At 37.8% G+C, this 12,638-nt stretch overlaps 1 protein-coding gene across 6 annotated transcripts in view; it reads right to left on the bottom strand.

Moving 5' to 3' along the window:
* LOC149208279 (uncharacterized) overlaps window positions 1-7,615 on the bottom strand; it is a 146,683-nt gene extending 139,068 nt beyond the window's left edge. For all 6 annotated transcript variants that reach the window (XM_089395981.1, XM_089395980.1, XM_089395978.1 and 3 more), the window contains exon 1: window positions 5,424-7,615. In XM_089395981.1, the coding sequence (XP_089252107.1) occupies window positions 5,459-7,486 (2,028 nt within the window). In that variant the 5' untranslated portion in view covers window positions 7,487-7,615 and the 3' untranslated portion in view covers window positions 5,424-5,458. The remainder of the gene's footprint in view (window positions 1-5,423) is intronic.
* Between the last annotated feature and the right edge of the window lie 5,023 nt (window positions 7,616-12,638).

Genomic DNA, 12,638 nt, shown 5'->3' with positions numbered 1-12,638 from the left:
GCCATGAGTTTTAGGAAGTCGTTGAATTGCTTAGTGTATTCGCAGGAGGAGGTTGAGATTAGTTGTCGGAAGGCAATGCGAGTCTTCCAAAGGTAAAATCAAGTCTTCCAGTGCCGGGGTGAGTTCACCTGAAGCCAGTGCAAATTTGTTGGAGGCCATTTGAGTCTTCCAGAAGGCAGATCCAGTTTGCTAGAAGCTAGTATGAATTGCTAGAGGCTAGTGTGTGTTACTGGAGGCAGTGCCAATTGCAGAAAAGGGAAGTCGTGGGGTTTTCCAGATTAGCTAAAGTCATGAAATATTTTGCAGAGCTTTGACAATGGGAGGCAAGCAATTGTATTTCTCAATAGCAGTTTATTTTCTTAAGATAATAATAAAAGCCCTCAGATCTGAAAATTGGTTTTCCCCACATTGGGGTTTGTTTTTCCACACCGTTTTGTCCAAAAATATTGGTGTAAATTGTGTGATTGGTTTCTCGTATATATTCCTGCATTTTTAGTTTGTGATTGGTGTTGTTTATGTTGTGGTTTGTTGCTTCCAGTAAATCAATTATTTTTCCGTAAATAAGTGACAGGAAATAATTAATTAGTTAATAGCAACTTATGGGTAACCATAATTTCACAGGGGAGTCTCGAGGAATAGGAGACCTCTATTTTTTATTTTTTAGCACTCCCTGTGCACCAACGATGAACTCAGGGGACAGAGAATATCCCGAGCTCCTCCAGGCTCTCTAACACTCCTACCATTTGATTGTTATGATGGTGAATTTGGGAATTATCTCTCATGCACTGAGTATTCATCCTTTCAGGTGAATTCTAATATCTTTATTCAGGGCATATGGTGCAATGGGAGTAGCATATGGCTTCCAATTGTGTTACTTTGGCTCAGGATTCAAAGAGCTCAATGGGTAACTAAGAAGACCTATTGTGTGAGACGAAATATTTGTGACAAGGTGAAGAAGAATTTAAAATCCCAATCTATAAAGGTCTAGCTCTCCTCCTCTACATACAATTGGGATGAGGAGAGATTTCAAGTAGTACCCGTGGCACTTTTTCGGGAAAAGTCAGGACAGCTAATGGAACGTGTTTCTATACTTCAAGAAGATGTTCTAAATCTGCAATTTCAAATAAATTAGATTATAACCAGTGTGACTACATGTATGGACCGAGATGGAATATTCGTGACATCGCGAAGAATAATTCAGAATCCCAATCTGTAAAGGTTCAGCTCTCCTCCTCTGCATACAATCGGGATTGGAAGAGATATCGAGCAGTATTCATGGCACCTTTTAGGAAGGAGTTAGGACAGCTAATGGAACGTGTTTCCCTACTTCAGGAAGATGTTCTAAATCTGCAAATTCAACAGATTATAGCCAGTGTGACTACATGTATGGACCGAGACGAAATATTTGTGACGAGCTAAAGAAGAATTCAGAATCCCAGTCTGTAAAGGTCAAGCTCTCATCCTCTGCATACAATTAGGATTGGGAGAGATTTCGAGCAGTACTCATGGCAACTTTTAGGAAGGAGTTAGGACAGCTAATGGAACATGTTTCCCTACTTCAAAAAGATGTTCTTAATCTTCAAATTCGAATAAATCAGATTCTAGCCAGTGTGACTACATGTATGGACCTGATAATTGAACAAAGAACGACCATGCAGAGAACTCAAGACAAGGTAGTTTCCACCAACAAGTGGAAGAATTGCAACTCTCACTCAATAGGACCTGTATGGAAGATTCCACCTCCAGCAACTCTAGTGCACAGATGCTTCTTGATCTAAATGCTCCTCGTCTTCAGTTTGAGAAGGCAGGTTCAGGGAATGATCCACCTTAGATGAATTAACATGTATTGCAAGTATTGTAAAATTTTGAATGTATTTCCCACATATTTCCCTATCAGTATCGGCGAAATATCGGCGAGGGTCCAGAAAACATCTTATCGGCAATATTGGTGAAAATATCAGCAAATATCGGCAAGCATAAAAAATGCATAATATATTCATTTTTTTCAGATTTTTAAACATATAATAAAGCAATAACAACATGAACTAAACACATTGGCACATAAATATGAAGAAAGCACTGATAATATATGATGTCAAATAGAAATGATACATCAAAGGTGATACCAAATCCTGTTGATCCCTAATAATTGTCCAATCAAGGACTCAAATGTGGAGAACCAATAAAAAAAATATCACGTATAAAAGTATCTCATCATCATGAGTTATAAACTTATATGTAGCAAAACAAATAAAACTAGCAGCTATCTATCTGAGACCAGTGCCCTCTCCCTAGCAGCTATCTTTCTGTCTTGTTCAACAATTGCTGCAAGAGCTTTTTGTATAACCTACGCACTAGAAACCATACAAGGCATTACATCTACATCATGTGAAGGGAGTCTAGCCAGATGGTATTTCAATCGCGTAACCCCTCCTGACATCTTGGTCCCACACAATTTGCATGATAGATATGCCCGATTTGCCCCACCAACAAGCTCCCCATACTCCCAAAATGGGTCCAAGGCTTTTGGCATATTTGCCATTTGTAGTGAACTAATTCAAACCTAGGGCACAAAAACAAAAAATTGGCATTAAACCCCCCAACACAAAATATAATAAGTAATAACCACCTCATTTAAAAAAAATACTACATTATTTGCAATGTGAATGAAAAATGGCAATAAGAGGGTAGAGGCTCCCCATACTCCCAAAATGGGTCCAAGGCTTTTGGCATATTTGCCATTTGTAGTGAACTAATTCAAACCTAGGGCACAAAAAAAAACAAAAAATTGGCATTAAACCCCCCAACACAAAAAATAATAAGTAATAACCACCTCATTTAAAAAAAAAATACTGCATTATTTGCAATGTGAATGAAAAATGGCAATAAGAGGGTGCATAAGAAAGCTGAAAAAGAAAATGAAGCTTGTTGTCCAAATATGGAGAAAACCCTTGCGTTGGCTCATAGGCATGAAAATCATAGCAAATGGAAAAAAAAAAAAAAAAATCAAAGAAACAAATGTTGGTAGGCAAAGAGGCAAGCAAGCGTAACCCTAAATCTATGAAAAAATCATTAACATAAGGGTTTTTAAGAACATACCTGTTAATGGAAGAAATGAAGTTTGTCTCACTGTTCTTCAATCTTTGGTCCACAAAAAAATCTTAGTTGGTGGTGATAATTGCTGTTTGATCCTCAATCCCTCCTTGACAACCACCACAAAACTCTTCCCCTTCCTTCCCCAACACTCAAAAACAGAAATGCGGAAAAAAAAAGGCAAATTTCCCTTTTTCTAGCCGTGGCCTAGCCTGCCCGGCGATATTTTGCCGAGATACCGACGATATCTCGGAATTATCGCGATATTTCGGCGATATTTCCGATTTTTGGCGATATCTCGCCGATATTATCATCACAACTTTAGATATGCTAGATATCATAATATTTTGAGGAAGATGGTATTATTTGGCTGATGACACTTCTTAGAAGGCTATCTTAATCAGCTTTCCTTTAATGTACTGGCTGCACTCATCCCACAGATTTTAGTAATATAAATTTCTTGTTCCGGTTAAAAAAAAAAGGATGCGTGTCACAACATAGGGTGGTACTAAACAAATATAGGGGAGAAGAAATACAAGCTGCAGTGTACCTACTGAACAGAAGTCCTACAAAGGCAATACGGGACATGACAACAAAGGAGGCTTCATCTGTGAGAAAACCACAGGTGAGTCATTTGAAAACTTTGGTTCCATAGCTTATGCGCTAATTCCAGCTGATAAGAGGTCCAAGTGAAATGTAAAACTCGGAAATGATGTTTATTATAGCAAACAATCTAGGGCTTATAGATTGTTGAAACACTATTAACAAATAAACAATCAATAGAGATGTGATTATCAATGAAAATTCAGGAATTTCCCATTTGAAACAGATCCGATATCTAGCGATAATAGCTGATTCGATGCTGACAAATCAGCCATGATGCAAGGAAAAATGTTGAGGGCAAAGAAGAGATATGCAAGCTACACATGTTGATCATGATGAATAACACTAAATCAAGCAATAGAGAGCATCAATTTGGAGGGTAGTAAGAAGTTGCAGGGGGGAGGGGAATCGTCAAGAGTAGAAGATATGCAAGCTGCACATGTTGATCAAGAGGCTGAATAACACTAAATCAAGTGGTAGACAACATTGATTTACAGCGGAGAATTGAAAAAGGGAGACCAAAGTGTTACTACAGCTCTTTGAAAGACGTGTCCTTGGAGGAGCTTCCTCAATCAAGAGAAGAATGAAGAAATGGGAGCCCTGTGAGGAAAGATGAGCAGCGGGAGCATATTTACTTTGGTTTATATATTATTGTAGTAAAGTCATCAGTTCATTGTGTTGCTAAAATGATGAATGGATAAAGTGTTCAAGGAGAATATAGGCAAAATTGTTTCTATAACAAAGACAGACATGATATAGCCAGCATTGGGAGTCCAGTTTGACAGGTGAAATTCCAAAATGAATGTAAAGAGAGGTAGAGTTCAGCTAGAGGTACGGTGGACAAGTTGAGCTCTTTACAGGTCATGGCAGGTTCAGAAGGCCTGGTTTTTCAGCATTCGTACATTACACTAAGTGTAGAAAAAGTCCATTTGTCAGAGGAAAAAATAGATTTTGCATCGATGATAGCCAGGCTGAATTTTTCATCCATAACGAACTCCAATCCAAGTTCCAAAGTCAGCTTTATTTCTTGTGCAGTGGCAGCATTAAAGCGATATATGTAATGGACAGATCCATAGTGTATATGTAATGGTCATACTTAGTACTTTAGATGTTAAGCTAGAAAGTACATTTTGAATTCCATGTAATATGACTTTAGTAGCTTAGTTTAGCTTAATTGCTTGATTATTTCCAATCATGGAATATGAAAAGCGGCAAGCCTTTTCTTCTATGTACTCACATAAAAAGACATGTCTTGAAGAAATGTCGGAAGTCATTCGAATGGTCCTCTTTCTTATTTGCTGGTGTGCACTTTCCGGCTATGGTGGTGTGACATGGTGTACAATTACTAACAAGTGGCACTTAAGTACTTATGATCTAGGGCAGTTTTAACTTTTGATTGTGATGTCAACCCAAACAAACAGCTTGCAAAATCTGCTTATGCAGCCCACTTTTTTTGCGTAAGATGCCCTGCGTGTATATACCAGTTTTTTCTTAATAACTAAAGGAAGCATTTTATTCAAAAAAACAGAAACAGCAAACATCCAAACAATCAACTTCTTTAACATATAACCAGGTCTAAAGCACAAATCACTGCAGTTCTTTAATAAACCACCAATGTTGAAGAGAGACATTGCAATGACTCAAGTCAAACAACACGGAAAGATTAGGTGTTGAGCATTCAGTCTAATAGCGTACCATTCGTTCGTGTTAATTGAAGGCAGCTTTACCTTTGTGTTAAGACATGAACTGAACCTCCTTTAGATCAGCCACGGATCTTTCTCCAACAATCATCAATTGTTTGATGCACCTTTCTAATTTTACAGGCACCTCTGACTGCAATTATCCAAGTATAAGTATCAGGAGGAAAGCCCTTCTGTAACATTACTTCCAAAACAGTCAAAGCACCATGCATTCTTCCTTTCTTGGCAAGACGAATGACTAATTCCTCAAAAATTTGCCCAGCATTTTCTAGCTTCCCATTCTTGCATAATCCACCCATAAGAATATTGCAGGTAACAACATCTGGATCACAGTTGAGGTGCAGCATCTCATCTAGAAGGTCCATGGCACGATATATGTTGCCTTGTTTGCAAAAACCACTGATTAATGTGTTATAGGTCACAACATCAGGTTGGCAACCTTTGTACAACATCTCGTCAAGCATCTTAGCTGCTTCATCCAACCTGCCCGCCTTGCAGAAACCACTGATCAATGCACTGTATGTCACGACATCTGGATTGCAACCTGTGTCCAGCATGTGCTGCCATATTTTAGTGGCCTTTTCTATATTCCCATCCTCACAAAGCCCATGGATCAATATGCTATAGCTGACTGCATTTGGAACACATCCCTTATCTATCATCTCGTGCCACATAGTTGTTGCTTCATCTACATGGCCAGCCTTGCAGAGGCCATCTATCAAGGAGCTGTATGTGACAACGTTCGGGACAAATCCCTTACCGGACATTTCCTTGAGCTGTTCTTTTGCTTTCTCAATATCCCCATCCTTACAAAGACCATCAATCAGAGTGCTATAGGCAACGACATTTGGTTCACAGCTCTTACCTCTCATTTCATGCCAGAGTTTGACCGCTTCTTGCACCTTGCCCTCCTTGCAGAGTCCGTGCATTAAAGTGGAATACGTAAATACATTCGGACTGCAACCTCTCTCCAACATTCCAGACAATATTCTTGCTGCATCATCGACCTTGCCACGTTTGCAGAGACCGTTTATCAGCGTACTATATGTGATCGTATTCGGAACACCCTTATTTTCCAGCATTTTATGCAAGACCTTAACAGCTGTATTCACTTTGCCCTGCTTACACAGGCCATCAATCAGAGTATTGTAAGTTACCTCGTTCGGCGAACATCCTTTAAGCACCATACTGTCTACTAGCTTCAAGGCCCGGGCCATGTCACCCTTTCTACAGAGACCATGAATTAAAGTATTGAATGTTACCACATTCGGCAAGCACCCATCAACCTCCATTTCATCTAAGAGCAAAATCGCCTCATCGATCCTATTATCTTCGCAGAGACCGTTCATCATAGTGGTATATGTAAAAACATCGGGAACGCAGCGCCACTCCGGCATTTCTCTAAACAACTGATAAGCAGTATCTACACGATTGCTCCTGCAGAGTGCCTTGATGAGAATGTTGAAGGTAAGGAAATTTGGCCTAATTCCAGTTGCCTTCTTATGTGAATACAATTGAAGGGCCTTATGAAAGAGCTTCTCATTGACCAGGACATTCAGCAGACAATTTAAAGACCTGAATGTGGGTTTGCAAGCATAGTTGTCAAGCATTGCGTTAAAAATGCCAAGAGCTTCTTCGGGCATATGGGCAGTTCCATACGCTTTCATAATGAAAATAAATAGTTTCTCGGGGAATAAGCGGCCCTCTTTCTTCATTCGATTCAAAACGCTATGCATTGCAGAAAACTTACCTGATGACGCGAGTCTTTGAATAACAGTATGGTAAGTGGCGTCCCCTTGCTTGTAAGCGCCTGTTTCTGGAACTGTATCGAAAATTTCTCTTGCGAGAGGTATCTCGTCATCAGTTTCATCTGCCTTAAACCTCGCTGATGCCTTCTTTTCTGGGGTTTCATCCCTTGGAGGTATAGAATCGTCTCTCGCAGCTGAGTAATGGGAATAAAATAATTTTGCAGTAACGGGATCCGAGGGTAGCGATATGATACACTTGCAGAGCGGAAGCAAGGAAGTTCGTCGTCTTCTTTTCCTGCGTATGAAAATCGCCATGGCCGTCGTCACGGCTGCTGATACCATTGGGCTTTAACTCCTGCTGCTGCTTGAATCCATACTGCGGCGCGGGATATGCGTGAATGTTTGGAAACTCATGCTGTGAGTTACACAGTGGATTGGAATCGATTTGCAAGAGGCTTACCGTGTTTTATGTTTTATTACGTTACCGAGGACGAGGTGTATTTGAGGACGAGGTGTATTTGGATAATGAATTTTTTTTAAGTCTTATAGAAAGAAGAAATAAATAAATTATTTCAATTTTACAGGGTTAAAGATAGTTTATGAGACAGATTGCTTCTTCATCTGCTTGATGTATTTTATCTTTTATGTTTCCAGCGTTTCGATAAACCCCCCCTCGCTAAATAGATTATCCCAAGAGCTAGCTGCCAGCATATCTACATAACTTTCCTTGTTGTCTTTGAAGGCCTCACATTCTAAAATGAAATGTTTTTTTGTTTCCACTTTTCTGGAAAAACAAAAAATGCATACCCTTTCCTCCCACACTTCTTTTGGCCTTTTCCAGCGCCCTCTTTCACAACAGAGTTGATGAGAATTTTTTTCAAAAAAATAATTACGATTACGATTTTGTAAAAAAAATGGGTTAAATTTAAAATTAATTGATTAGTGGTATTATTTGATTTTTATGTTATTTTAATTAAAGAAAAACTATGAATTATTTGGTGATGTTATGTTTAATCATTTTAAGTGTGATTTTTTGGAGTTTTTGGTGGATTTTTTGTCTGAATTCAGCGAAAAGAATTGTGGCCAAATTTTGATTTGTGTTGTTTAAACTGGTTTTTGACTCTATATATATATATATGGATTCAACATCCTCAAAAACCTCTGGGGCACTTCGAAGACTTCACCTATAACACCCTCCTCCCACATTTAACCAAGTTAACCAGTCCGCTAAGGTAAACATGTAATAAAAGGCTATTGTGATCTTATTCAACTCTCCATGTACAGTTAAGGAAGTGGAGCCGACACAACACAACCAATCTGACCTTCTACACATGTCGCTGAACCTCCAAGAGCCAACCACCCCCTTTAGGGGATCAACTCTTGAGACAACTTGACATTTTACTAATATAGAGCCTTATTCGCTCCCATGAAATGGGCATGCATGCGACAAGGACCCTCCAGTCGCTCTCACAACAAGGGCATGCAAGCAACTGCGGTCTTTTTCAACTAGTTCAAAGCCAGCAACCCCAAATTATGTGCCACTTTTTCAGGGCCAGGACTCAAGCCATTGCGCAGAACTTCATGAAACCTTCTGGAATGAAAAGTAACATCAAAACAATGATACTAAAGCAAATACTTGAACAAAGACTTGACTGGACCCCTACTAGCCATGACAAGCATTTCGTCAAACATGTCACAAATATGCATTCTACAGGTCATAACAACATATCTGAGTATAGGGGTCTCATACTTATCTGAGAATTGCTAAGAAGCATTGATGCCTTATCACATTGGTTGCATTATCATCTATTAAGTCATATATTCATTGTTTCATTTACAAATCAAAACATGACAAGAGCCATACATCATCGTCGTCATAAAACATACTCATAACCAGCGTATAAACAACAAAAATAATAAGGATGCAACAACCATAAAATCCACATATAAACTAGTACATTTACACATGAAATACTAGGAACAAAGAGCTCTTATTAATGAATGCAAAAGCCAACTCGGTTTGGGGCTTCCACAAACCACCCAACCATAGATTGGTTGAACCAAATCTTTCTTTCAGTCAATCACATGCCATATTCTAAGCATGGATGTGGGACTCATAACCAAAACTCAACCAGGGCTTCCTGAGGCTACACCACCTCACCCTCATCAATAGAATCACGTTTTACCGCAATCCACACCTAATCATTAGGCCCTAAACAAGCATGGATGCCACCAGATTTCTCCACCTATGTCGTGAGGAATTTGCTTGTCTCCTAATCTCTAGGATTTACTACAATCCACACCAGATCACTAGGCCCTAACCGAAACCCCACCCTCTAGTCTTTACCGTATATCCTTCCATTCACTGGCCAAGGATTCCTACGCCTGATCGAGGGCATCCACTTTTAGGCTTTACCATATATCTCGCCATTCACTGGTTGAGGATTCCTAGGCTCGTCGAGGTAACACAAAATTTGGCTTTACGGCAACCCACAGTCTTGTTCAGGGGTTACTAGGCCAAAGATTTACCACAATCCACAGTCTGATTTAGGTATCACTAAGACATGTGTTTTTTATTTCAGAGACCACCTCACTCAATTTCGACTCCATTTGACAATCCAGCTCAACCAAAACATGAGAACCCCATCACACCATGGTTATTCAGAAATGGCAAGGGAAGGTTCAAGAACATTGTCACACCTGACAAAACCCATGCCAATGGCAGCAAGAGAACCAAGAACACATATGCATAACCATGCATGCCAAAACTAGCAAGGAAATCACACATGCAAATCGATACCTGCAAATAATCTTGTTGTAGTTGCTTGATCCTGCTCTTCATGGCTTTCCTTGCTTTCCTTTGGCTTCTTTGCTTTTCTTGATCCAATGTTGAAGTGCTCCAAGAAAACTCTTAAGTGTCCAAGAGTGTGACAAAGAGAGAATAGAGAGAGAGCTCCAAAACTGAACTGGCAAAAGGTACCAACTGATCCTCAAAAGCCTTTTTATTATTGAGGCTTCTATTTTCTTCAAGTTTTCATTATTTTCCTTCATTTTCTTCTCCACTTGCAACTTGTGACCTTTCACCTTCCTTTTCTCATAATTTCCTTTATTTTCATAAACAAAATGACAATTAATGTCACTTTACATTTCCAAATCCTTTGTCATTTCCAATTTCCTTAGCCATAATAAACCAAATGAACACCCACACTAGGATGTCTTGCCCAACATTCAACTTGGAATGAGTGTCCCATAACCATGGTTATTATTTTACCTTTATTAACTTCATTTACATGGAATTTTCACTAGGGTTGTTAAATCATCTGTCAAACTTTTTGATTTCAATAAATCCTTATCAAATTCTAAACAAAGTAGATTGGAAAATAAATTGGAAATGTTTCCAAAAAGTCGCACTTAAAAACTATTCTCAAGTTAAGCAAAAGTCCTTCACATGAATCTATTTTAATGAAATTGCAAAATTGAAGTATTGTTATGACATAAAAGGGGTGTTTTCAAGGGTTTTGATATTATTGTATGGGAAATTATAATTCACAATTATTATTGTTTTAATGTTGATTTTAGTAAAATATGATTTTTTTTTTTTTTTTTCATTGAGTTTTTCGCGAGTTATCTAGGTTTGTGAAAAAATATTTTTTTTATATGGCATTTATGAGATGGAACATACGAAATAGTTTGAGTATTAAATAGTCATACAAAATAGAAAAAAAGATACTTCATAATTGTTGAATTGTATCATAAAATATATGTCATGTTATTCATAATTCACATTGTTATTTTGTTATAGTTTGGATTATGTTGAGTAAGAGGAGAATTGATAATCAAATTATTTATAATTTTGAGAGAAAATAAGTTGTGTTGGAGATTTTTGGAATTAAACTGTGTAAAAATTTTGATCCATTCAATGTTTCAGATGGTCATTTGTAACCATATGAAATGTTGGACGGATCAAAATCTGTACATTGTTTAATTCCGGAAATCTCCAACACAATATGAATAGTTGCAAAAGTCTTCAATCACTTAGACAATAAGTTATTATATACCATCGGGTTAGGATGCATTGACATAAGTTTATGTGCAACATTGAAATTGTTAAAAAAAATGTTTAGCATTAAGACCTATTACATACTCTAGAGAGAAAATTATGTGACCGTGAAATTATGATGTGCCTCGACATGTTTTGTTCTATGAGTAAAGCATAGTATAGTTATGAATTAGAATGCATATCAATTTCCACATACATGCACCATAAGGCTTTGAACAAATTGTGGTATGAAACATTTGTAAATCATAAATTTATGTATGTCTTATAGATAGTAATTGTCAATAATTCAAGCTATGTTTAGTGAAGCACTATGGAAATTGATAATAAAAAATTTGTCTAATAACAATACTTTTTTCATAACCATGGTGAATTGGTAGCTTGTTAGAGTAATATGGGCAAGGCCCAAGATCAAACCTAGTCGCTGCCACTAGTGGTTTTCATTATAACACCAAGAGTGTATCCAACAACCCATAAGCTACATATACCAGTGATTTATGACTTAGCAAGAGCCAAGACTCCTTGAGGGTGGGAGAGCCTACTTCTTGAGTCGCATTATCACAATGAGCCAAAGATGTGCCCTTATGGAATTTGGAACTGGGTGGAGGAAATAACATCCCATTGTGCCAACCACTTGGTCGTCCCATGAGGAGACACCTAATAGCAATACTCATTATACATAGTTAAATAAAAAACCCATGAAATAAGGATACCTCAATAAGTGAAATTTAGTGTTACATCTAAGTCACTAAAAATAAGGTTTGTCCAATGGTGGGGCCCTCTACACACAATGAAGAGAGAATGGGATATTGAAAGAAATTTTAACCCAACAAGCCATGACTGTTTATTGTGTCAAAAATGCTAAAAAATAGTTTGTTTGATAATGACACACTTTATGCATGCTAAATAATAAATATACCGACAGAAGAGGAGGAGGAGGAGGGAGAAGAGGTTGTAGGAGGAGGAGGAGGGAGAGGAGGCCAACCCTATTGAGCCCAAAGCCATCATAATTTTCAAGTCTAAAAATAGATTTTAAGGTTTCAAGCATCTGCATAACTTAGACAATAAAAAATGTAGTTGCTTTACATATTTACATAATATGATTAATCCTTTAGGGACTACTCAAACCCAAGCCATTACAACAAAGGCTTTACATATTTACATAACATGATTAATCTTTTAGGGACTACTCAAACTCAAACCATTACAACAAAGTTCATCATGTCACTTGTAAGAATTGATCGTGAGTAGTGAGGATAACAATCACTCATCTCAACCACTCAAGATAAACCCGATTGACTATTTTTTTAACAATTTTAATGGACAATAAATTAGTAAATATCCTCAAAACATAAAAACAATTTTGTATTCAAAATTATTTGATCAAGACTTATATATGTAACACTTGTGATTATATTAATGTGTCGTTTTTTCTAA

Source organism: Pinus tabuliformis, chromosome 1_2, assembly GCF_031772625.1.
Source record: "Pinus tabuliformis cultivar Carrire ecotype Pingquan chromosome 1_2, CPIR1, whole genome shotgun sequence".
Lineage (NCBI taxonomy): Eukaryota > Viridiplantae > Streptophyta > Pinopsida > Pinales > Pinaceae > Pinus > Pinus tabuliformis.
This window is presented reverse-complemented; position numbering and strand designations above follow the sequence as displayed.